The sequence below is a fragment of the Anomalospiza imberbis genome, chromosome 7 (genome assembly GCF_031753505.1).
Source record: "Anomalospiza imberbis isolate Cuckoo-Finch-1a 21T00152 chromosome 7, ASM3175350v1, whole genome shotgun sequence".
In the NCBI taxonomy this organism is placed as follows: Eukaryota; Metazoa; Chordata; class Aves; order Passeriformes; family Viduidae; genus Anomalospiza; species Anomalospiza imberbis.
This window is the reverse complement of record NC_089687.1, coordinates 33,252,831-33,278,188: the sequence shown is the minus strand read 5'-3', so window position 1 is coordinate 33,278,188 and position 25,358 is coordinate 33,252,831. Positions and strand designations below refer to the sequence as shown.

Sequence of the window (25,358 nt, the reverse complement as noted above, 5' to 3'; positions counted from 1 at the left end):
CAAAGGTGCAGCTGGCTGCACTCTTGTAGCCGAGGGGCTTTCCCTCGGAAAGGGTGTGAGATTTTGGCTGGGGCGTGGGGGGGCTGGACTCAGCCCCTCACTCATTCTCGGGATGGGGACAGCCTGAAGGACATCAGCCAGGTGCCCAGACCTGCACCGGGTGTTAAGGTGGGAGAACAAGCTTTGAAGACTTAGTCCCCACGGGTATTTGGCAAGCCTCAGGTACTATCACACAATTAACAGTTTCTGTTGGAGAGCCCAGAAATTAAGAAAGATGCTGCAGGTCAAGTTTCACAGACTGCCATCTGTCTCCCCAGTTACAACAGTTCTTCCCATTGATAGCCTCAGATCGTATTTATTTCCAAGACTTCCATAACAGAAATCTACCGTTTTAAGACCAGAAAAAACTTAACTCCTAAATACCATTATTTATCAGAAGAAAAACAGCTGCAAGTGTTTGTGGGTGTCTCTTCCTCACTACCACACCAATACTGTTGGTGTTAACAAAAGGACCTAAACTTTTCAGGTCTGACCACTACCCTTAGGTTTTATAAGAAAGGTGTTCTGACAAAAAAAAAAAAAAAAAGTACTCTTTTTTCAATTTATTTTTTAAAAAGCCCAATCAAACTAACTACAAAAAGTATTTGCTGAAGTATTGCTGGAATATTTGCAATAGCCAAAGATGTCAGACATTACATACCTTTACTTTTTTCAGGAAATACTTCATAGCTGGTATCTTGTACTCAGGAATTACCCGCAGTACCTCAAAATGTGCCAAAAAAAACCCCAACCCTTGCAGAAAAAATCCCCAAAACAATAAAATCCCACAGAAAGCTTTGTTGTCATATACAAAACTTCCTCTTTTCTTAAAAGGGAAATTAAAAATGGGATAAAAATCACATGAGAGTCAGCTTTCAGTCTAGGCAGGTGTAAACACTTGAAGGGGAACCAGAGCAACCAGCCCACTGACCACTCCAGTAAACTGCATCCTTTGCCACCAAACGTCAACCAGGCTCAGGAGAAACCTGTGAGCAATGTGGCAGGAAGCAGAAAACGCTCCTCCCCAGATTAACTGAGAAACAACTGAGGTTATAATTAAGATGGTAAGCGACATGAAATACTTTTTTATCTCTGAACTAATCCTACAGCCTCTTTGATAGAAGCCACTGAGAAGTGCTCCCCATCTGTCAACCGATGGAGTAAAAGAAGAGATTTGAACTAGCAAAAAAATCTCTTCAGCCTCTTTACTGTAGGTAATCTCTGGAGTTTCAGCTTAGTTCACAGAATCATTAAGGTTGGAAAAGACCTCCAAGATCACAGAGTCCAAAGTAAGACCAACCTACAAATTCCTAGCAAACAGAAGAAAACCCAAATCCATATACTTAATGTTTCAAGCTGCAAAAATTCAGACCAAGAACATGTTGTACCGTTCATATGCCAGTCAAACACCACCTCAAAGTTGGTACAACTGTATTTTTCTTCCTGCAGTTTTTTATCCGATTTTTACTGAACGCAAATTCAGTGTTGTGCATCCAAATAGCCCAGACTAACTGGATTCAGACAAAAACAAGCACCAAAATTTTGCAAGAAAAGAAACAAATGTAGCCATATGTTCTTGTAAGTCCCTGAACTGCTGGCTGAGGACATTGCCTCCACCATCAGTCCTAGAAGACAAAGCCAAACACAAGCTGACACCAGGTCCTCGTTGCTACATGAACACATGACACAATTTTATCTTTGACTACTTCTATGTATCTTGTCTTTAGATGATCAAGGAACAAGTGAAGCATCTTCCTGCACAGATAACCCAGAAGAAGCAAAAAACAACCCAATTCCAATGTGGTGTACAAGTACATTTAGGTACATAAAAAAAATTATATATATGATGCAATATCATAGAACAAATACAGGCTTTAAAATGCACATTGATGCCTTTCCTACAGAACTTCCACTGCAGATAAGAGTTTTTTAAAGAACTGTTTATAAACTTAGCTCTCTTTCAGAGCAGGGAAGAAAAAACCATGCCAAACCTCCAAAACCAACCACCAAACCAACAAACAAACCCCCAAAACCCAGTGTTTTGTAGTTACTAATAAACAACCTGAAGTACTGGAGCTTCACAGCATCCCCATCATACTCTGCCACAGATCCTGCCAGTCTGATTAGGGAGCTCTGCATCTTTCCATTACATCAGAAAGTTGTGGCATCTTTGAGACTTAAGATATGCCATCCTAGTCCACAGAGCCATCAGCTGAAACTCAGCTTAGGTGCCAGGCATGGTCTCAAAACTGCCCTTATCTCCCCAAAAGGTTGTGGGCACATCTTTTAGTTTTCTTTACAGGATTCACTATTTTTTTTTTCAACAAGAAATAAATTAGTGTTTATATAACAAAGCAACACAATAGCATCATAGTAGGGTCACTTTTTTCCCCAAACTATTATTTTTCTAGTACACGAAGAATACAAACAATGTCAAGCAAGACATTAGGATCTTGTAAAGTTGAAGGATTCCTAACAGTGAATATGTCTGGAATTGTAGCATGAACTGGCATTCCATCCCCATCCAAAATTCTTCTCAGCTGAATGCTCTACTTAGGGTTTTGAGTTGACTTTAGAAAGTACCAACGTACTCATGTCTCTATTTTTCTCTACACCTCAACACAAACACTTTTCCCAACTTTTGCTGTGATCATCTGAACCAAAACCAAAGGAGGAGATTAATCATCTTCCTGACTTGTTTTTTACAGGTGAGAATAATGTAATCAAAGAGAACAGACATTATTCCTGCCTCATCACAACACACACAATATTTCAATTAACAAAGTACACCAGAGAAACTAGAAAGGAACTTGCTCTCGCATTTCTCCTTTTCTCTTTCTCCCTTCACAGTTCCTCTCAGATGATGGGAATATCCGCCCAAGTACTCACCTTCTCTAACTGGCGGCATAGTCAGCATTAGAAATCTTAAGATTGCTATTCCTTCCTCTCCAGGTAAGCAAGTTCTGGGCATTAATGATAGAGCTCCATTAAAAGCTGCCCATACAAACATCAAGCAATGGCAGGATATGAGCACGTAACACCAGATGGTGAAGAACTACTTGCAAACATTTTCCAGTTCAGGAGAGACAGGAGTCACACCTAAGCTCATAAACTAAGTCTTCAGAGTGATCAAGAAATTCAAGCTCACATTACCACTTTACCCAATCACTCCATTAATCCAGCAGCTACACAGAAATACACATTCCACATCAGACCCACAGCACTAGGACAGTGTGCAATCACTTCAGGCCTTCCACAGGTTTAACACACGGCAGAGCCCCCTATAAAAAGTATTTTATCAGTTAAACAAACACACAGTCAGGAGCTACACAGCAGAGGAGCCAGCCTCAGGATATCCCTGCACGTGTCAGCAGGCACACAGGAAGAACCACTGCACCCAGCACGGCCACGGAGCACACGGTCCCAGCTCACGCGCAGGAACTCATCTTGCACATGCAACAGGGCATGCCAGGTACTGCTTCTGACTGTGCCAGCAGGCATGCAGCAACAGGTTACACTTGGACAACAGTCACCCATCCTACACCTTTCCCCTGCCTCTGCACCAAAGCTTCCACACTGCAGATGACGACAGCAGACTTGTGAATAACTTCTGAAACCGTGACCTGAATCAGGCAGCACATGTTTAGGTGAATTAGCCCAGATTTTGCCCAGCTGAACCTGATGATTTGAAAACTGCAACATCTGAGGAGCACATTGAATGCTCCTAATCCCAAAACCACAGATGGTATTAAGAGGTTTTTAGCTCTTCTGTTCAAGGGTGCAGCTTGACAGTGTAACTGGGGAAAATGCAAGGAGCAACTGCTCCCAGAACATGCTGCCTCCGTCACCCCCACCCCAGCATGCCCTCCTGTGCCAAGCGCTTACACCTGCCTGTCTGCAGAGAATGTGCCAGAGAATCAATATGCAAAAAATCCTTCCCCAGCTCTTTAACAGAGATACCACGGCTAGCACCCACAGGGCTGTTATCACCAAACACTGACCTGGAAGTGGAAGGGATGTCTCCTTTTGGGGGCTGAAAATCCATCAAATGGTCACAGTGACCCTGTGCCTAGCACTGCACATTGTCACCTCTGGGGCCATTAATACACAGGGCTGGAGCGCCTCTGCTCTGGAGAGAGGCAAGGAGAGCTGGGGGTGTTCAGCCTGGAAAAGAGAAGACTCCGGGGGACCTTAGAAGCCCTTCCAGTGCCTGAAGGGGCTCCAAGAAAGCTGGAGGGACTGTGGACAAGGGCCTGGAGTGACAAGGCAAGGGAGAACGGCTTCTCACTGACAAGAGGACAGGGTTAGATGGGATACTGGGGAGAAATTCTTCCCTGGGAAGGGGCCGAGGCCCTGGCACAGGCTGCCCAGAGCAGCTGCGGCTGCCCCATCCCTGGCAGTGCTCCAAGGCCAAGTTAGATGGGGCTTGGAACAACCTGGTCTAGTGAAGGTGTCCCTGCCCATGGAAGGAGGATGGAACTGCATGAGCTTTAAGACTCCAACCCAAACCATTCTAAGATTCTGCGATTCTATAAAAATGGAGCAAGCATCATCGTACGCCTTCCTGACTGTACATACAGTGAAGCACAAAAAAGTTGGAAATTAATGACAGATAGAGAGAGATTTAAGGTTTTACCTACAGTCGGGAACAAATATTAAAACTAAAATAAAATTGTCTTTCCGGAGTACCCAGCTGCACGCTAACTGCCCATTTGGAAGAGCTCCTGCGGGGCCTCCACCAGGCGCCGGCCGCAGGGGCCGCGGGCGGTCGGGGCAGCCGCGGGGACGGCGGGGGACGGCGCAGGCCCGCCCGAGCCCGGCGCCGCCGCCCGCTCCCGGCTCCCGGCCCCCGGCCGAGGGCTCCGGCAGCTGCGGAGCCCGGCGCCGCCCAGAGCCGCGCCGGGGGGCGAAGAAGCCGCCGCCCCCAGGCCCCTCGGCGGCACCGCGGCCTTCCTGCCGCGCCGCCGGCCGTGCCCGGCCCCGCGGCCCGGCCCCACTCACCCTCCGACAGCTCCAGCTCCAGCTCGGCCAGGCTCTCGCGCACCTCGGGCGGCAGCGGCACGGCCTCCAGCGCGCAGCCCCCGCGCTCCGCCGCCATGGCGCGGGTGGGCGAGCAGCGAGCGGGCCCGGCGGAGCCACCGCCCAGCGCCGCCGCAGGTGGGGCCGGGGGCGGGCCGGAGGCGGGCAGCGGCGGTCCCGGGCCGGCAGGCAGGCGAGGAGCAGGAGGAGGTGGCGCCGGCCCCGCCGCCCCGCGCAGCCGCTGCCGCAGCCGGGACGCGCGGGCCGCGCCAGGGGCGGGCCGGGGCCGTGCCGCTGGGGAGGGGCCGCAGCGCGGCCCGCCCGCGCCCGGGTGCAGCCGCTGCCCTGCTCGTGCTCCCGTCCTTTTCCCACCCTGCTCGTTGCCTAGGCACCTGCTGAGGCCCCTTTCCTGTGAATACCGAAAGTGCCCTTTCCGTCCCCACTTCTTCCTCCCGACGGAAACTAGGAACTGTGGCCCAGCCTGAGCCCACGGGGGCCAGCGGCTATCCCAGGGTAGAGCAGGGACATTTTCATGGCACAGAATTCCACTGTGAGAGCCTGGCTGTAAAGTGGTGCCTGGGACTGCATAAATGAAAAAAAAAAAAACAAAAAACAAGCGTGTATTTTCTAAAGCCATCCCCCTCAAAGGGCAGTAGAGAGCAGCAGGAAGCGTTTGGGTTGCAGGCTGTGTTGAGGCAGCAGCTTTTCCCTGCTCATCTGCAGGTTCCAGGGTGAGTGTGTGGCAGGGCACCACACCCTCATGTTCTGGCATTCCTGCAGCCTCCCAGAGGCTCAGGCAAAGGCAAAGCCACGAGCTTGCCAGTGGTCCTGACCACCCAAATTGCTCTGCCAGTAGCAACTTTCCTAGAACTAGAATATAGGGAAAGCTGGGGAGTAGTTCTGCTGACAAGTGCTTCTGTCCAAAACACTGCTCCTGTTTGGGATCACTGGGTTCATGCTGGGGCTTCCAATTTCTCTACTCACATTTCTGAGGTCAACACATCACAGGAGAGTGTGTCCCGTATGGCTGCCCTTCCGAGGGCATTGACACCACACCAGCACGAGGAAAACCATGCTGCTTAAAATGTCATCCCTTACATTGGGAAGAAACAATTCTGCTTCCACTACCCTTCAGGAAGCTGATGGGAACATAGCCACAGGGAACACATTACCTGTAGCTGAGATCCTACTGGGTTGGATCCCTTTGATGTCATAAGTTTTAATTTTCATATTTTCCAGATTTTATACTGCATTAGCATATAACTCTGAACTTCATATAAAGTGTTGTTAGCAAGTTCTCCTCATGGTTTAGTTAGACAAAACAAGCCTTTTGCAGCCCAAGAACCAAGGACACAGTTGCAGCTTCAGGCCCAAAAAGTATAAATAACAGCAAACTGAGGAGAGCAATCTGGGAGGATGGGACTTCATAACCTGAAGCAGTAATTGGACAATTAACCCCAACATTTAAATGGACCAAAACTTATAAAAGTGTGAGAATGTGTAACCTGTCATGCAGCTTGGGTGGAGCCTCAGCCAGGCTCTTTTACTGCCCAAGGTGTATCCTTTGAAGGCCTTTTTAATAAAAACCTACTTTATTCCTTTAACTCTGTCCAGCCTCCGTTCTAGGCAGCCTCTCACGGCATAATGTTCTCTGCAGGTTTCTTTCCTGAACAGGAGGCTGCACCTCTGCCCCTTACCTCCATGTCCATGTTCCTGGAAACAGTGGCTGCCCAAGAAGACTCTTGGAGAGCGTGTAGGGAGGAGGTGAGGCAGGGAAGCACTGACTGCTGCAGGTAAGTTCCTCTGAGTGCAAAGCCCTGCCAAGGCTTGCAAGAGCCCTGCATATTCTGGGACATAAAAAAGCCCCTGCAGACCAATTTAAAAATGTGCCAGTGCAAAGTCAAATTCCCTTGAAACAGAACTGGTCCCTAGGATGTGCCAACTGTCCTTTAAGGGGTAAGTTTTAAACTAAAGGTTAGTTTTAATTGTCCACCTAGAAATGCCAGATGTTAAGACTAGGCATGAATTTGGATTTGCAGTGGCAGTACTGACTGGGTAACTCTGAGCACAGGCCCTCAGGCCTCACAGCCCTCCTGCTTACACTCAACATGGAAAATCCAGCTGTGAATGTGCTATTACAGATTGGATTTAGTGCCAGTTCTGAACTCTGCTCTAGAAATTTATTGTTCACAAAAAGGGATCATCTTGTGCTATGCTAAGCAAAAAGGGCACCAGCACCATTCAGTGTGTGCAGTCTGACCACGTTGCATCAAGTGTTAGGACTCTTAGAATCTGATTTCTAAAAGAAATATGATGCAGTCACTGAGCCAGCTCAAACTTAGTTCAAATTGGTTTGGAACTCTGGACAAGTTTAGTTACTTTTGCCGAACTTTTACACCAAATAGAGTATTGTTTGTTCACAGCTCTCTTAAATTTATGCCTAATCAGTTCAAGGGTTCTCCTATAGCTGTCAGGGGGTAACAAATCTGTACATGTGCCAAGATCTATCTCTACCACTTTTTTTTTTCCCAGAGAACCAAATGGTGATCTACCTGACAGATAAATATGAGTTTATCAAGACAAAAACAGTGAAATAAGTAATAAAACAATCTCAGATGAATGCCATTATATAATTCTCAATACCCAGTAGAAAAAAATCTTTTAATAGGCTGCAGCAGAATAATTTGCCACCAGAAGAGATTTCTCTCATGCTCCAAAGTTAAAAAACACAACTGCTTCAAAAGTAGAGATTTCACATGTCCAGAGGTTTAAAATATTCTGGGTATTATAATTCTTCCTATGCCTTTTCTAAAGAAAAATAGAAATATCACAGAAAAATCTTATTCAGCATGATACTTGGATCTCATTTTTGCACCGAGACATTGTGACTGGAAATGGGGGTACCACCAGAGCACCTCTTTCCTCTTCTCTGACCAGCAACTTCATACACATTTGGAACTGCCCCCTGAAGGCAGCTACAGCACAAGATACCAGAGGCAGGATCACTTACATTAGATGTAGATAGATTTCAAAGGTTCCATTTGATACGTTTTGCCAAAAATGCATGGAGTTGAACAAAACGATGGGCCTTTTGAACTAGAAACATGAAGCTAAAAGTGTCCAGAATAAATAGGACAGACTGAGGGAGGATTTACATACTGAAAAACCAGAAGAGCAAACCCTAAATTCACAGGAAGCCACATGTATCTTTGATATTTTTGAAAGTATTTGAGCTATTCCTTTAATTGGAGTGATCCTACAGAAATATCAAAACCCAAACAATTTTAGGAGCAACAAAAGAAGTAAATAGGTATGACAGAAATAAGCAACCACACAATGTAAGAATTCACTAATAAAATGCCATTTTAATAACTTTTTTTACAAGGAATCCACCTATACACTATAGAAAAATAAACACCAGAGACTTTTTGCAGCTTACAATACAGCAATGCAGGCACACTTCAGCTATTGACTTAATTCCACATGAGAATGTAAAACATTGTTCTTAGTGAAAAGTAAGTCCCTCTTAAAGTACTAAAATATAATAAAAAGAGTCATATAAAAATCTGCTTTAAAAGCACTGCCCTTTATTCAGTTGCATGGGAGATTGCAAGTGCATTTGTTGAGTGTGGACCGACTCAGAGGAAGCAGGAACTTGCAGGACAGATTTTGTAAGTGTTTCCGTTACTTTTTTAGGTTTCTCTGATGAGGTGAACCTAGCACTTGCCCTAAATTAAAAAAAAAAAAATCAATATTAGAAAACTGCTCGTGTTATGAAGCAACAGTGTACAATTAGCAGCATGTTATTTCCTCAAAGCACATCATATGAGCTACACTGAAAGCAATTCCAATTTTCATGAGCCACCTAGGAGCAATCCCAAACAGGATTTGAAAGCCTAAACATCTGCCAAAGCAAACCTTCATACCCTGGGACCAGTGCTCCATCACAAGCCTGCTTTACCCCCACTGACAGCTCAATTCTGCCACTCCTGTGGTGATTCTTTAGTTCATTAGGGACTGGGAAATCACTTGGCTGACAGCACTGTTCTAAAGATTGCAGCATCATTCTGTAATGCTTGGACATTATTGTCCTGGTGACATGAAAATGACAGAAATCATATACACTTTCCACAGAAGTGCTGTTCATCGTGTCCCAGTTGTGGAGTACTTATTCCACGCTTTGAATGATGCAAAATGTGTTCCTTCCACAAAGGCTGTCAGATTTCAAGTCTAAAATCCGTTTATCTATCTGCATCAGCCATTCAGCTGCAGTATTTGGGGAAAAAAAAAAAAAAACTCCAAAACAAACAAACCCACAAAGTCATGGTAATAAAGTTTCTAGTTAAAGTCCTGCTGAGAACAATGTCAAAATTCCAAAACTCTTCAGGATTTCAGGATGATGTGATTACAGTTTGCAAGTTCCTCCTTAGGACAAGGTGTTTCTGTGCTACAACCAACATGTAAGAAGAGGAGGTAATGAGACTAATTAAACTAAGTAAATCTGGTCTAGAAATTAGGTGGAACTGTTTTAAATAGAAAAGTAAAGTGCCACTACAATCCTTTGTATGCTCTTTGATAAATCTTAGAACTAGATGGCTGTATTTACCAGCCTCCAAATCTTTTTAAAAAAATCTGTTATGAACATAAGGAAGTGATAATTAAGGGAAGCATTACAGTTTGTGCTGCAGAGAAAGCCCTGCTCAGCTATTACAACAGCTATGTTTGACTTTAAAGCAAATTAACTCTATACACAGCTTCATTTAAATTACAACACTTGCTTGTTTAGATTTGGGAACAGGAGGAGGGGGCAGAAATCACATGAAATTATTCCATTTTATCTCTTTCAGTATGAACTTAGAGAAATACCACACTTGGAGGAGTTTTAGATATGACTTGGAAAGGTCCTTTTGGAGACTGACTTAGTTGTTACTCCCCAATAATGATAATTATTCCTTAAAATGATGCTCTTTATTGGCAATGTGTACAAAGAACCTTGTGAAAAGCAGCCCAGACTTGCAGGAGCTGTGAGGGGTGAGAAGGTGGTGGTTCTTACCTGGCTGCACCCCTTGCAGCCTTTGCTGAATCACCTCCAAGCGATGGATATATTCTGTAAGTGATTGTTCAGGATCCTGAGGTGGCACAAGGGACCTCTCTGGAGCTGAACTTGGGGACAGATGCAATCTTAAAAAGAAAACAAATTATTTTCTCCTTCTCATGCTATACTCTCAAATATCCAGAAATTACATTCATATAGTCAGGAATTCTGGGCAAAGAAAACTGGAACCACTACCCCCTTTCCATTTGTATAGCTGTTCCTGGAAACAAGAGCAGCAAGAGGCATTATTTAGCCTACCTTGGATCTACATCAGACCTGAGCCACCACTAATGCAGTCACACTGAGCACCAGTCAGGGCTGCTGTTATTAATATCCTGCTCCATATCATACATATGGCTTTTCTTAGCAGGGCTGTCAGAAGCAGACACATGCCATGACAGAGGAATAAGGTGGGGTAGAATTAAGTTTTTTGGAAGTTCTTGCAGGTCTCAAACTCTCCAAAACATTTTGCTGAATTCCATGCAAACCAGAAGACTACCTGGCTGTTTGTGACAAACCACTCAGCAAAGTTAAAAAAACCCCTACATGAATCTGGAGCATTCCCCTTCTTTGCAGACTGACCTGTTGTGGGAGCGGGAGGAGGATCGTGGGGAGAGGCTCGTGAATCTTGCAGCACAGCTGGTTCTGTGGCACAGCCCTGTGTCCCTGTCCTGGGTAGGGGGAGAGCTGACAGGGGCAGCTGGGGGCTGCTGCTCTTTCAGGACTTCTGTTCTAGCACCAGAGGCTGTGGTAAATATGAAGGGTTAAAAAATATGCACTAGGAACCATTGACAACAGGCTATCATAAACAAATCCAATAAACCCATGAAAACAACAACAGAGTATGCTTCAGTCTGCTTTTAAATGCAGGTAAATACCCTTTCTACAGCTAACTGCTTTTTTGGTTTGTGACTTTTTTTGTTTTTGTTTTAAGCATATTTAGCAGAATTGTGATGCTATTTTGTGTTGAGGTAGAAAGTTCAGCATTTGAGGATTCAAGTTTCTTAGGGATTATACCACGGTGGGTTTATGTACAAAGGTGGTGTTGTCTTTTAAAAATAGGTATTTCCAGCAACTTAGTGAAAATTACATAGTACCAGGTAATGAAAAATAGACTATTTAATCTGAATTTGGTTAAGCATTGAAAGGTACAAGTAATGGAATTTTACATTAAGGGCAACAGTTCCCCAATGCTGGGTGCTGCATTCAGATGTTTGTTGAAATTCTTACAAAGGCACTCATCAGTAACTCAAAGGAACACTCAAGTGTTCCTCAAGTAACTCAGGCCCTCAGTGACCTGCGTCAGACCATCTATCCCTCTACTCTGCAGAAGGGTAGTGGCAAAATAAAGAGATTTTCCCTCTTGGGTTTTGTTTTTAAATGGAACACTTCACTGAAGAGAAATTACAAAGAAAACAATGCACTTATCCTAGCACATACCTGTGTTACCTCCTATACTGCGAGAAATGCTTTCACCCTGTGTGCTCTTCCTGTCAACTTTGTTCCACTTCTTCACCAAAAACTTTAACCTTGGTAAGAAAACAAATTTGTACAAGCATTAAAAATAAGCAGAAATACATTACATTTTACTATTATTTGTTGGTATAGAACCTATTAAGCAACAAAAGCAATGATTGTTGTGGGAATGACAGGAGAATTCTTCAAATTCAGTCTTTGGAATGCTGGCTTATCCCATTTTACCCAGCAACAATCTCTGAACTGCTGAAAAGACTTGCTTGTTTTGGCACTGCTCCTAATGTCCAGAGAGCTCTTCCTACCTGAGAGGAGGAGTTTGGAGGTTTCTGCATGAATTTGGAGGTGCTGCAGCCTTTGCTATTATGGTATTCATGCCAAAGATTCTGTGTCATCACCTGATAGAAACTTGCTAGTAATTATTCTAACTAGACAATGAATTTGCTCAGAAATAACCACAAATTACATTTAAAACTGCTTTTTTTTTCATTCAGTGGGCTCAAAGTCATTGGGAGATGGCATGTACAGCCATGTACAGCTAGCAAAACCCATTTGATAGTGACACAGCATGATAAAATCACACCCAATGAAACACACACTATGGGATTCCAGAGAACAATTCCTGACAGATCACATTCTGATACAAGACAGACTGTCCAGTGAGACCAAGGAGGTAAGGATCAGCCCCAAAGTGTGGATGTGACAGCCTAGTCAGAGTGAGAAAACGAGGTAAAGTTTTCTCACAGCAGAGACTTTTAGGGGGTTGCAGAGAAACGATGATAGCTTCTTATTGTAAACAACCTGCAGGTGGTGTTTTTCTACTCTTTGTTTTTCTGTTCTTCTCAAGGATTGTTGGTGAGAAAAGTTTTTGTTAATTAGCCAATCAGGTAGAATGTGTCGAGTCAGTCTATAAAGAGGAGAGTTTTGGTATTAAAGTTGCAGCTGTGCAAACCAGCCTTCTCGGAGTCTGCTGCTTTCTCACTCAATAGCGACATCAAAGGACTTCAGTTTGTAATGCTGTGCACTGGTTCCCAAATATATTGCAGCTGGGTTATCACTCAAGTAGCTTTTCCATAGAATTATGGAATGGTTTGGGCTGGAAGGGATCCTAAGGAAGCCCACCTTGTTCCATCCTCCTGCCATGAGCTGGGACATCTTCCACTGTCCCAGGCTGCCCCAAGCCCTGTCCAACCTGCCCTTGAACACTCCCAGGGATGGGGCAGTCACAGCTTCTCTGGACAGCCTGTGCCAGGGCCTCATCACCCTCAAAGAGAAAAATTTCTTCCCAATATCCCATCTAAATCTACCCTCTTTCATTTTAAAAATGCTTTTTTTACAAACCTTTAGTACAGATCAAACTCAGCTAACAAGTCATGCTTGAACTAGTTCTGGAGATCACTTCTGCTTAATATTAATGCAGGATAAGCCACAGGAACTATCAATTTTTTAAGCTTCCAAGAAAACATCACCTATGAGAGACAGGGAGTGTTTTGGCTTTACCTTGAGATGGCAATGATGGCTCTGACTGCACACCTGAACTTGGTGAAGGGCCGGGAGCGTGATCCAGAGAGCTGCAGGTCTGCAGAAGGATAGATTCCCATGCGGGCAATGAGAGACAGAGTTGCTTGCTCACAGTCCTGAAACCCACCAAGCAGCAGCAAGAGGTATTTCTTCTGATAAACTAGAGCCTTTCTAAAGCTCTCTGCTCGAATGTATTTTCGATATAATCTCTGCAACTGCAGAAAGAAAAAAAATAAATTTTAAAAAGCTCTTTTTTTTTCGCAGTTACTGTTGCAAAAAGCCAGCCACAAACAAGGTGTCTTCAGGTCAAATATCCAGACTAAGGACACAAGGGCAGCCAAAACAATTCTATACACTGCTAAAACCCACACAGATTCGGAGTGTCAGACCTCTTTAAATCTCCTGAATGTTTTCAAGCAAAATTGTCATACTCAAAACTCTAAAACAGTTTAACTCTTTAATAAAAAAAGTACATCTGGTTAAAAGAAATGTAAGCCAGAATGCATGGTGGGAGAGATGCCTATCTGATTTGACTACAATCAAAGTGTCAGAAAAATAAAAAGTATTTAAGATTAGTCAGCAGGGATTAAAAATAATGAATGTTTTCTATTTTCATGCTTAGACAAGAAATCCAAGTCTCCCTCTCATTTAAGAGAGGAAAAAAATTCCAAAGATCCAGATTACTTTTGATGCAAGTTCTTGTCTCACACTGAGAAAGTTCCAAAGGAACTTCTCTGATGAGGTACATATAGGGAAAGTTTCTAATTTAAAATAATATATCAAACTGTTTGTCTGGAAAATCAATCTTTTTAAATAGCGACTGAAGATTACAGCAGGAAGTGAAACATAAATGCCATAATCTGACAGATCTCCTTTTTCCCCAGCAGATCAGGTTCAAATGATACCTCCTGGCTGTGGCTCTGCTGGCTCTCCAAGCTCCAGAGACCCCTTTTGCTGGCTATCCCCATGATTTTACCTTAGGATTGGAAGTTTCTGCCACCGGTTTGTTTTCAATTTCAGCTTTGGCTTTGGCCAGCTGGGATTCTGCCTGTTTCAGCATGTTCTGCAGCATGTTCCTCTCTCGTTGCCAAGCCTCTCTTTCCAGCTCTTGAACAGGGTCAGCATCACCTGTAGATCTCACCTAAAACAGAAACCTAAAGGAAGTGAGCCACAATGGGTTTTGCACATTGCTTCCATGATCAAACATCTCAAACTGAGTAATAACCCAACTTTATGACAAAACATAATAACAATGAGCCTGAAAACCAGCAATGGTATTCAGGTATTGAACAGCACAATGCGAAACTGAAATGCATGAAAAGCCCTTCTGACTTTCATCTGACTTTCTTCTACATCCACAGGCAGCAGAGAAATATTGAAGATGTCTGTGTACATGCAAAAACAAGTTGTACATACAACAAAAACAGGTTGTGAAAAGTTTTGAAAAAATCACACATTCAATACTGAGAGTCTGTTGTCCAGAGACAAGCTGTGGCTGCTCCATGCCTGGAAGTGTCCAAGGTCAGGTTGGACAGGGCTTGGAGCAATCTGGTCTAGTGGGAGGTTCCCAGCCCATGGCAGGGGGTGGAACAAGATGGGCTTTAAGGTCTCTTTCAACCCAAACCATGCTGTGATTCTGTCAAACTGAGTTTTCTGGTAAGGAATGAGACCCAGGACTCCAGCTCCAATTCTTCATGGAAGTTCTGCCTTCATGACCCTCTTTGCATCAACTACAAATTTACTGGTCATCAGTTACGTCAGTGCATGATGCAGTAGATCACAGAAGAAATACAAGATATTTTTAAGGTACCTGATGTCTTATCCCTTGAAATAAAATCTATACTTTAGAGAAGGCAGTACAAACAACTGACCCCAGTTCCTCCTTGCAATTTATTTTAGTACTTTCTGTAGTATCTGAAGGAGTTCTACATGAGTCATCTATGTCCTTGACTTCTACTGCACCATTTGGCAGCTGATTGACCAGACAGCTCCATTTGGCACAGATTTTCCATGCTGACATTTTGCCAGGTTCCCTGTCCAATACTCCCCAGTTTATTGCAATTCAAGGGGGAAAAAGCAGAAAATTCCTTTGGTCTCCTGAGCATGTGGTTCAGTACCTTAAAGGAAGGAGAAATTCAGGGAGGAGACTGAATGAAAAGGTGATTCTCGGGGGGGGGGGGGGGGGGGAAATCAAAAAAGATTTGAAAAGAGGGCAGAGAGGAGGGATTGTTTGTGCCCACAGATGAAAAGCTACAGAGGTGGAGTTTTTGTTCCTAAGCTCTAGAAAGGCACGTGACTTTAAAGTGCTCTACTGAACACTTTCTTCGTTGAACAAAATTTAAATCAGGAAACTTGAGTTCCTTTATTTTCGTGTGGTCAGTCCCTGAAGGAGGGAACTCTGCTCCAACAAGAGTTCTGTCTGCAGCTGACAGCTCTAAAGGTTTGTGAGAGGAAGGCTTAACCAAAATAACCCCATGAACTTGGAGAAGAGGCTGCATCCCCCTCCTCAAGGCTGGAGATGATCCATTTGGCAATCACCTGTGTGGCTGCACAGGTGACAGAAGGAAAGTATTAACTGTATTTTGTAAGCAGGTGGACACAGGGAGAGCTGAATCATGCCAAGGCAGCTTGTCACACATCAGACTTGTGAACAGAAGAGACAAAAAACTTTTCACTTATCAGACATAGATCTCTGTCTATTGCAAGAGAAAGACAAAACTGCAGTTATCTGGGGAATCAGATGGAATCCAACAGTTATGCATGTATATATTTTGTATCAACAGACCTGAGCTTGGTCTTTGGTAATCCCTGGGCTTGTGTAAAATATTTGCAATACCGCGAACTTGGGTCAGAACAGTCCTGAGATTACAAGCCACTATGGTGCTTTTTGAAAAGTACTTGGCATTTTGGTTGAAAACAACTGTCTCTGAATGCATAAAGAAGCTACAGCAACAGATCCCAAAGCTTGTGATCCTTGGACACATTACAATCTAGGAAAAAAATGCTCTCAGAAGCATTTTGACAAAACAGACAAAACAGAGCTGGACATTAAAATATGTTACTATTTTCCTTACCTGAGATGTCGGAAGAGACAAATCTGATTTTAGCTCCCTTAATGTCTGCAGTAAAGAGGCTACAGCTTCATCATTTGATGCAGACCAATCGTTAACCGTTCTGTCAGGCAGAAATACCTTTTCAGTATCAGGCTGATTTGTAAGAATGTTAACACACATTTAATTGCTTCTTCCCACTACTTGACCTTTAGGGTTCTGAGGTTTTACCTTATGCAATATTTACCACACAAATTACTATAAATACACAGAGAAGTTCTGTTAATTTTTAAGAATTAAAAGAGCTAAGGGCTCTCAGCCATGACACACACAAGTTAAGAAGCAGGATGGAAAACAAAGTGCTATTTTATGAACTCACTTATCCAGAGTTTTATATATGAACTCATTCAGGTGCACAACCACAAAGAGCAACTGCTGCCTTATCTTCTCCAGCTGTTGTTGCTGCTGTTGCAAGTGGGGTTTTTCAGTTTCTTTTGTCGCAGGCTGTGTGGCATTTCCATCTTTGCTTGAAGTACACAAGAGTTCCTCCTGACAGTTTGGAGTTGGAGGATTTCTTTTTCTTTCTCTTAATACTGCCAGTATTTCCTGCAGTTCTTTAATTCTTTGTTGGTCCCTTTGGTGTTGCCGTTCCAAGTTTTGCTGTTTGAACAAAATAAGTAGTAGTTAATTGCATCTTATATATACCCACTTATGTAAGTGTCACCGCACCTAATCAGCATATCCATCTGGGTGTTCCTGACCTGCCAGACCACTTTTGGGGAAAGGCTTAGAGCACTGTTACCCAGAGCCACCAGGAAGCCATTTAATGACACTGGAGTGGGCATTGTCTCCATCCATGGAGAAACCCAGGGTGAAACCAATATTTTCTCAAGCCATGACTGGGATCATAGCTCAAAAAATAAGGGCAATGACATGAAAGGTAGTTTGGTTTAATCCTGCATTTAACCCATATTCATCCCCACCTATGAACAACTAGCAATTCCCAGCAGAGGCAAAAATTTAAAGATCAACTTCTGTCAACAATAAACCCAGACACAACCCCTTGAAAACAGCTACATTTCACAAAAGCGGGACAAGAGCTCATTTAATGCATTTTTTTCAGAATGCTTTAACAGAAGGAAACATTCCAATCAAAAAATACCATCCTGAGGGTTAAATCCCAGTGTGTGGCTATTTCAGTGTAAGGCAGAGCATTCTCACCAGTCTCTCCTGATCTCTCTGCCAGTCCTTCTGTTTCTGTAGCTCTGTCTGTTGCTGCTGTTTCTGCTCTCTTTCCCTCTCCTCTTTCCTGTTCTTATCTTGCTCTTTAAGCAGCTTGAAGAGTGACTGCAGTTGTTCCCAGTCAACTTTCAGCTTGACCTCTCTCTCCCTCTGGGCCTCCAAGGAACAGATCACCTCTTGCTTTTGTGCCTGAAGAGACTCCAGGGTAGCTCGCAGTTTGTCACTGACCTCCTTCTCCTTCTGGGTTTCCTCATAGCACGTCTGTACCTCAGCCTCCAGCTGCCTTTTGGACAGGATGGCCTGCTGCATTTTCTCAATAACAGCAGCAAGCTCCATAGTTTGGGCCCTCTCCTCTTCCAGCTGGGCTCGGAGCTCTCGGACAAAGGCTTGTTCCAGCAGCGACTCCCTGTGCTGACAGGAAGCCCCTTCCTTCACTCTCATGCTCAACTGCTCTGTCAGAACACGCTCATGATTCAAGGAATCCAGGAGCTCCAAGGAACGGTTTTTCTCAGCATCCAGGTTTTTCTGCAGCTCCCTCAGTTTGTTGTGCTCCTGGGCCAGCAAGGCTTCGCAGCGGGAGTGCTCGATCTGCAGCTCCTTGCGGAGGTTGTCTGTCACCGTTCTCTCGTGCTCCAAGGACACGGCCAGCTGGCAGTTCTGCACCAACTGCACATCCAGGGCAGCCTGCAGCTCCTGGGCACAAGGGGGGAGAACACATTCCCATTCCAGCACAAACACGCATTTGTGGGACTGGCTGGCATTTAGCAATTTTCAACCAATTTTATCCAGAAAGATATTCAAGATTTAACTAGAGTAGTTCAGGTATTAAAAATTTTGATTTGAAATTACAAGTGACAGAAAAATGCTCTTTAGCAATATGACACCAAGCCACAAAATAAAAAGTTATCATGTTAATCTATCTGCCAGTACATTATTTCTTCTTCAGTTACTAAGACCCTCATTAGGAAATCACTACTTTTTACATCACTCAGTCCCATTAATAAGTAACAGCTGCAACAGCAATAACCCTGTTGTTTTAAAAAGAAAATTCTAAGCAGTTAAGAGTATATGTAAAGCTTCAGGACTTGGCAGCCCATCTCTTCAAAGCACAGAGCAGAGACTGATAAAAATAATCACAGAATGAATGGCCTGGGTTGGAAAGGACGTTAAAGCTCATCTCATTCCCACCCCCTGCAATGGGCAGGGACACCTTCCACTATCCCAGGTTACTCCAAGCCCTGGCCTGGACATTTCCAGGAGTGGGCCAACCACAGCTGCTCTGGGTAATGTGGGTGCCAGGGCCTCACCACTCCCACAGGAAGGAATTTCTTCCTTATATCTAATCTGAATCTACCCTCTTTCCCTTTAAAACCCATCCCTAGGTCCATTCTGGGAGCCAGTGTTTCTTCTGAAGGAAAGGCAGGGACTGAAGGGGCAGTGCAGGGCACTGCAGACAGCCAGAGCTGGTACTGCTGTCCTAGCAGGGAGGTCTACTCTGCCCCCCACCTAGCCAGCACCATTTGTTATCTCCTAGAAAGCCAGGTCAGATGCTAAAAGGCAGAAGCTTTCCATAATGGGGCTTCAATAAAGATTTGTGAATGCCAGACTAATCTGTCCAACAGGTACCCCCAGGGCAAAGCACTTCTCTCCTGGCCTTGGCTACTCTGCCCTCCTTGCATGAGCAGGTTTCTGAAAACGAGCAGCATTTCCTAACCATGCAGCAGTTACAAATACCCCAACAAAGATCACTCACAAACTTAAAACACCTACCAGGAAGATGACAGGAGAAGCCAAACTACAAGGAAATAGTCAAAACTGTGTTCCCTCACTTTAAGAATTTAAGTAGGATTGTTTGGAGTTCTTTGAGAGAGTTTAGTTTTGGGGTTTAAGAAATGGTTTATGTTAAATCTTCCTCCTTTTCCATTTACTGTAGGCCTTTTACAAGGACTGAGTCATTGCTATTACAGTCTTGGAGAGAAAGCTGTTCACTTGTTTTCTGTTCCATTTAGAAGGGAACAGGATGACTTTGGTTAACCTCCAAAAATACATATTATATTGAAAAAGCTCCACTTGATGCCAAACCTATTTATCATTGGGTGGTTTTCTTTATAATCTCAGAGATCATACATCTCACACCCTCAAGGTAAGTTTGATGTGGAATTAAGGGTGCAGTCACACAGCTGTAAAATCTGGCTGTCCCTACTCAGCAAGGGGCAGTACACAACAGGGGAAAGTGGAAAAGGAAAAAAACATGAAAAGATGTGGAAAAAAACCCTAACATGGCATTCAACCTTGGTTTATTTCTACACTTGCAATTAATGAAAGTAACTGAAAGCTTTAACTCGGTGAGAAAAGATACTGTGCACATTCAGGAAAGGTTTGGGGGTTTTAACAGTTACTAAACAAAGAACAGCGGAGGTGAAGAAGACTGCACAAATAACTTGCTAGTTAACGTCATGCCCCGGGGGAGCTGGGCGTTACCTCCATGGCCTTTGTCTTTTCATCCTCTGCTTTCCTCTGCTGACGCTGCTGCTCCTCAAACCAACCTCGCAGCTCAGATCCCTTCAGCTGCTCAGCCTGCAAGTCTTCAAGTGCAGCTGCCAAATCCTTTTCTTTTTTTTCCAATTCAACACTGCAAAGTTCAAAACGACATGTCTATGTTCAGAACAGAACAACCTTCACCAACATCACAAGCAAGACATTTTGGGTTGGTTTCTCTGAGCTCTTTCTATTGATTTGCTTCTTTAAGGTGGCTTCTATTCTTTCTAAAGAGGGTCAGTTTTCAAGCCAGTTAGCATCTGAAAACATTTGCCTCCCTGCAAGCCAAGCTAGAATTGCTCGATTTTGTAACAATTAAGAGATAGATTATTTATTCTGGCAGAACAAAGCTGTTGTCCTGCAAGAGGAAAGCAAAATATTGGCATACACTAACAAGGGAGTGGGAAAGGAACATACCCAAGATGACAGAATTTAGTAAAGAAAACATAACCCTTAAAAGTGAGAGACCCTAGTTTGCCTCCCTCTGTTTCCAAGTGTTTTATGGATCCAATTAGTATAAAGCTCTTTCACACCTGCTGATAAATCTAGTAAATTAATAAATCTGCTTCTCACCGTAAATGATTTATTTCCCTCTGAAGCTCTTCCAGGGATTTCTGCAACCTTTCATTCTCTTGCTTACTTCCAGAAAGCTCTGATTTCAGGGATGCTTTTTCTTGATTCAGGAGATCACATGTTTCAGAGGATCTTTTCTGCTCCTCAGAGAGAGTGCTGTGCAAGTCACTTACAATAGATTTTTCCTGCTGAAGCTTATATTCCAATAATTCAACTAGGATAAGAAAACATGGTAACAGTTATATATATATATTATAGAGACCTTGACAATATGATATCACTTACACTAATCCAAATCAGGAAAAAAAAAAATCAGCTGTATTGAAGTGTTTTTGTCCGAAGAATTAATCTCTTTTCAAACGAGAGGAATCAGAAGGATGCACAAACACTATGATTCTATCATTGTGATATTCTGTAATACCACTAATGGATTTTAAACCTCATTAAACCAACTTATCCACTCACATAAACATTTTAGGACAGGAATCACTATATAGAACCTGTTTGGCCACCTCTGTTCAGGCCAGTGAGTTAAGAGAAACAACTCTCCCTAAATTTTGAGGCTCCTGTTTGATAAATACTTAAAAATAATTAATGTACCTATGTCTACAGTATTATGTAAAAGTAATTAATGCACCTATGTCTACAGTATTATGTAAATAAAATTAGCAGTAAACTTCTGGATGTCCAGGAAACTTTCCTCTATTGGACTAGTGCATGTGCTGTTAAATGGCTGAAATCTGAATGACAGTGATGGAAAAACAAAACAAAGGAAAAAGCAGTGTTTTGCTTCGAAGAAAGATGTTTATTTTTGACCAAGGTCACTTGCACTTTTTTCTTTATTACATAAAGGGAACCTGCTGTGGAAATGAAGGCTTGCTTATTCAGTCAGGCACATGGTTTAGCAGTGGGCTTGGTACTGTTTATGGTGGGATTCCATGTGTTAAAGGTCTTATCCAGCCTAAATGATTCTGTGATTCTATACTTGCAAACATATAGATAAACAATTCTCTGCATACAAACAGGGGTTTTACTGTCCTTGCTGGGTTTTCTCCATGTATACAATATTTCAGTTCCATTGCTTTGGGTTATTTCACAGCTTCTCTGTGCTTTTCATAGATTTGTCTTAACTACTGATATGAGAAAGAACTGCTAACACCATAGGCAACCTGAGTGCATTCAATAATCCCGAGGAATTGTACAGCATTGCAAGACACCTTTTTTTGCCTTTTACCTTTGAGGCAAAAAGGAACTGATGTAGAAGACAGAAAAGCTGACAAAGAGTGAGAATTACCTTTCCTCCGGAGCTGGTGTTCCCGTTTGTTGCCATGATCTTCAGCCTTGGTAAGGGTTTCCTGTAGCTGCTGGAGTTTCTCCTGGTTCTGCAGATGTGTCATGCGGAGCTGAGCTCGGAGGTCCTGGATTTCTGAGAGCAGGCTATTCCGGTCTGAGGAGAAGAGGTGCTCCACAATCATCTGCCTCTGCTCCTCCTGAAACAAACCAAGGCCTATTCAAACTAGAAGGCTATTTCCATATCTTCTGCAAGGATAAATGCTAAGCAAACTCTTGCAGTACAAGTTTTGTACTAAAGCACTCAAATGACTAAGTTCATGCTTCACATTAATGCAAAATGATAACATTATGTAAAAAAGAAAAACCCCACTTTACTTGCCTTGTCAAGTTTATACATAACAATTTCTACAACCTAGAAACTAAATATTATTGGCAAAAAGCCCCCAGATTCAGAGTTAGTTCAATATATACCTTTGTAAGAGAGGTCTGTGAAGTTCTAGTCAAATGGGAAGGAGGGAAAGAATTCAACCAAGTATTTCCTATTGAATATCAGTCTTTCTTGATGCCAGCTAAAATAATCAATAGGCTTTGTAACACTATGAACAAAGTTCAAGAAAAATGCTACCACAACAGAAACTCTAAAAGCTACTGGTCCCATGATAATAATATAACAATACACAAGATTTAGCAACAGAAGCAATAAAAATGAAAAAAAAAAAAGAGAATAAAGAAGTGATTTATGAGCAGCACATTTTAGGAGCTTTTCATACTTGCTGTTTTATTATATACTCCAGCTTTTCCCCAAATGAACTTGTGTCACCAGATGTAGGATTGGAGAAGTGAGACTTCAAGTCAATTTGCAACATATTTCTCTCCTTCTCAAACACATTCTGTACTGCTTGCAGAAGTTCTCCTCTCCAGTCAGCAGTGACACCTGATCTTTCCTGTTAAAATATATTTTTTTAAAATAGCATTTCTTTCAACCTCTAACCCAGCATCTTCCATAACATGAATGTGTCTGTTAATTTAAGCACTTTTAGAAGTGTTTAAAGAGTACTGTCCCTTACTCCTTAAACATGTATATACACACACAAGCCTCGTAACATATTATATATATTACATACATTAAAAAAAATATATACACACACAACCTGGTTCCCTTGCATTAAAAGGTTTTTTATAGCCATACCTTGGCTCCTCTATCTGCCTCCTTGCTGAGGTAATCCTTCAGTGACTGGATAGCATCCAGCAGGGATAATTCCGCCTTCTGCCAGCCCTCCATTGCCACTTGGGTCTGAGGGACATTCTTCAGCTCCCTAAAAGCAAAGGGATGCTCTGACAAAGCCAATATTTTGCGGCTCTCCTCATACACCATCTTCAGCACAGCCTGAGAAATAAAAAAAAAAAAAACAGTCTTAGGAAACAGGCATCAGCATCCTGGCAGTGTAAGAGTAGGATGAGATAGTACTAGACAACAAAAGTAAGGTGTCTGTATCAACACACTGAGATGCAATTAAGCATAAATTACTATTTATGCCAAAGGGCTGTACTTCACCTTTGTTTCTGACCTATTTAGCTAACTTTCCTGGCAATGAATTAAATTCTATCAGGTCTGAAGCTATGTTACCAAACCTCAGTGATGCCAGAAAACTGAATTATGTATTTAGACAACCTTGGCTTAATTTAGGAAATTATGTACAAATATCAACTCCCAAAATAACCAGCTTAATAATTTACACAGTGGAAATTGTTTCCTCTGACATTGTCAGGCCAAATAATGTATTTTATATAAATTCCCTGTTCACAAACTATTACATCATGCACAGATGTTTCCTGGCCTCTTTTCAAGGAAGGTCACTAGAGAGTTGAATCCTTTTCTTACACACATCTCATCAGAAATATCCCAGCCTCCATGTGGAGCTGTTCCTCATTGCTACACACTTTAAAAACAACACAAAGTACTTTTATTTAACTCTTTATATTCTGTCCTTGCACATTTTTTAAATTACTTTTGAACAAACTTAAGTTGCTTTTCTGTCACTGGAATCAAAATAGTGATTACTTCAATAATCAATGAAAACGTTTAGTAAACATTAACAACAAAAGCACAGTAAAGTGTTCAAACTAAACACTCAGTACTGGAATATGCACTCAGATCTTACAGCCAGTAAAGTCTAGATTGATGCTTCACAAATGAAACTAAAAAAAAAAAAAAAAAAAAACAACCAAAAAAACCACAACAACCCACCCTGTTTTTTAACGTAAAATAAAATTCACCTCTTCCATGAAATCTGACACAGAATTTTTTAGACATAGAATGGTTTTCAGTTGGAAGGGACCTTTCAAGACCATATCTAGTCCAACTCTGCTGTGACAGGCATAGGGAGCATCATCTATTATTTCAGGTTGCACAAAGCCCCACCCAATCTCATTTTCAATGGATTCTGGGATGGACTCCTAGAGATCCACCACCTCTCTGTGCCAGTGTCTCATCACAAGAAATTCTGTACTTATGTCCAATCCATTTCATGATCTTACTGGGCAGGGAGGTGAGCCTGCAAGATCAGTAGCTTCCAGGGTGCTTGTCATTAAGCTTTTCTAAAAAGACTGCTACGATTCCCTTTTCTCCAGTCACTGGGAACTTTATCTGACTGCTGTGACTTTTCAAAAACGATGGAGAGTGGCTTGGCAATTGCAACTGCAAAATCTCCTCAGGACCCTGGGATTCGTGTCTTTGGGTCCCATGGACTTACCTATGCTCAGGTTCCTCTGGTGGTGTTGAATCTGCTCTTTTTCTTACAATAAAAAGGACTTCATTCCTCCAGTCCCTTCCTCATCTAATTTAAAGCTTTCCTTATAGGTTTGGCCAACTTATTGGTGGAGACACTCTTGTCTCACTTGCTTGAGTGAATTCCATGAACTCTCAACATTTCTAGCTTCTCAAAGGTAAATCCATGATAATAAAAATGAAAACCTTGAGTATTGCACCGGCTGCACAGCCAGGGATTCTATCCTGGTCCCCTTCCTCTGATTGGGAGGATAGAGACTATCGCCCATGGTCCCAAACCTTTGGACTGTCCTGTCACAGTGCTGTTAGACCCCACACAGGTGATAATCTGTAGGGCTCACTCAGCTTGGCAGCCTCAATGACACCACAAATACAAGCTGCTGGTAAGCAACAAACTTCTCTAGAGAAAGTACCTGGATGGCAGGAGGATGCTTCAGTGCCTCAGTAAGGAATCTCCAATTACTAACACTTGATGTACTTTTCCGGTAGCACTGGTTCTAATGCCAGCAGATAGTTTCACCAGCTTTGCATGTGTGGCTTTTCCTGGATCACATCAGTTATTCCATGTGTTCTTCCTCCTCCAACCCTAGAGCATCATGTCTCTTATTAAGGGCAGATGGATGGGGGAGGATCTTCCTTCTGACTTGAGCAGTGATAAAGGCCCAGTGTCCTTCATCTTGTGAGTTACCCGTGCCAGTTAGCTTGAGTGAGTTTGAATTCAGGCTTA

General features: G+C 42.9%; 2 protein-coding genes across 14 annotated transcripts in view; both read right to left on the bottom strand.

Moving 5' to 3' along the window:
- DIP2A (disco interacting protein 2 homolog A) overlaps positions 1 to 5,307 on the bottom strand; it is a 79,841-nt gene extending 74,534 nt beyond the window's left edge. For all 5 annotated transcript variants that reach the window (XR_011000991.1, XM_068196426.1, XM_068196428.1 and 2 more), the window contains exon 1: positions 5,041 to 5,307. Coding sequence is in view for 4 of the 5 variants with exons in the window: in XM_068196426.1 (XP_068052527.1) it covers positions 5,041 to 5,137 (97 nt within the window). In the remaining variant the exon portion in view is untranslated. The remainder of the gene's footprint in view (positions 1 to 5,040) is intronic.
- A 3,090-nt stretch (positions 5,308 to 8,397) lies between these two features.
- PCNT (pericentrin) overlaps positions 8,398 to 25,358 on the bottom strand; it is a 73,031-nt gene continuing 56,070 nt past the window's right edge. For all 9 annotated transcript variants that reach the window (XM_068196416.1, XM_068196417.1, XM_068196424.1 and 6 more), the window contains 14 exons: positions 23,033 to 23,230; positions 22,614 to 22,787; positions 21,845 to 22,040; positions 20,551 to 20,764; positions 19,921 to 20,071; positions 17,419 to 18,132; positions 16,577 to 16,857; positions 16,222 to 16,321; positions 14,124 to 14,288; positions 13,127 to 13,362; positions 11,594 to 11,682; positions 10,736 to 10,898; positions 10,112 to 10,239; positions 8,398 to 8,786 (listed from right to left, as the gene is read on the bottom strand). In XM_068196416.1, coding sequence (XP_068052517.1) covers positions 8,743 to 8,786; positions 10,112 to 10,239; positions 10,736 to 10,898; positions 11,594 to 11,682; positions 13,127 to 13,362; positions 14,124 to 14,288; positions 16,222 to 16,321; positions 16,577 to 16,857; positions 17,419 to 18,132; positions 19,921 to 20,071; positions 20,551 to 20,764; positions 21,845 to 22,040; positions 22,614 to 22,787; positions 23,033 to 23,230 — 2,853 coding nt within the window. In that variant the 3' untranslated portion in view covers positions 8,398 to 8,742. The remainder of the gene's footprint in view (positions 8,787 to 10,111; positions 10,240 to 10,735; positions 10,899 to 11,593; positions 11,683 to 13,126; positions 13,363 to 14,123; positions 14,289 to 16,221; positions 16,322 to 16,576; positions 16,858 to 17,418; positions 18,133 to 19,920; positions 20,072 to 20,550; positions 20,765 to 21,844; positions 22,041 to 22,613; positions 22,788 to 23,032; positions 23,231 to 25,358) is intronic.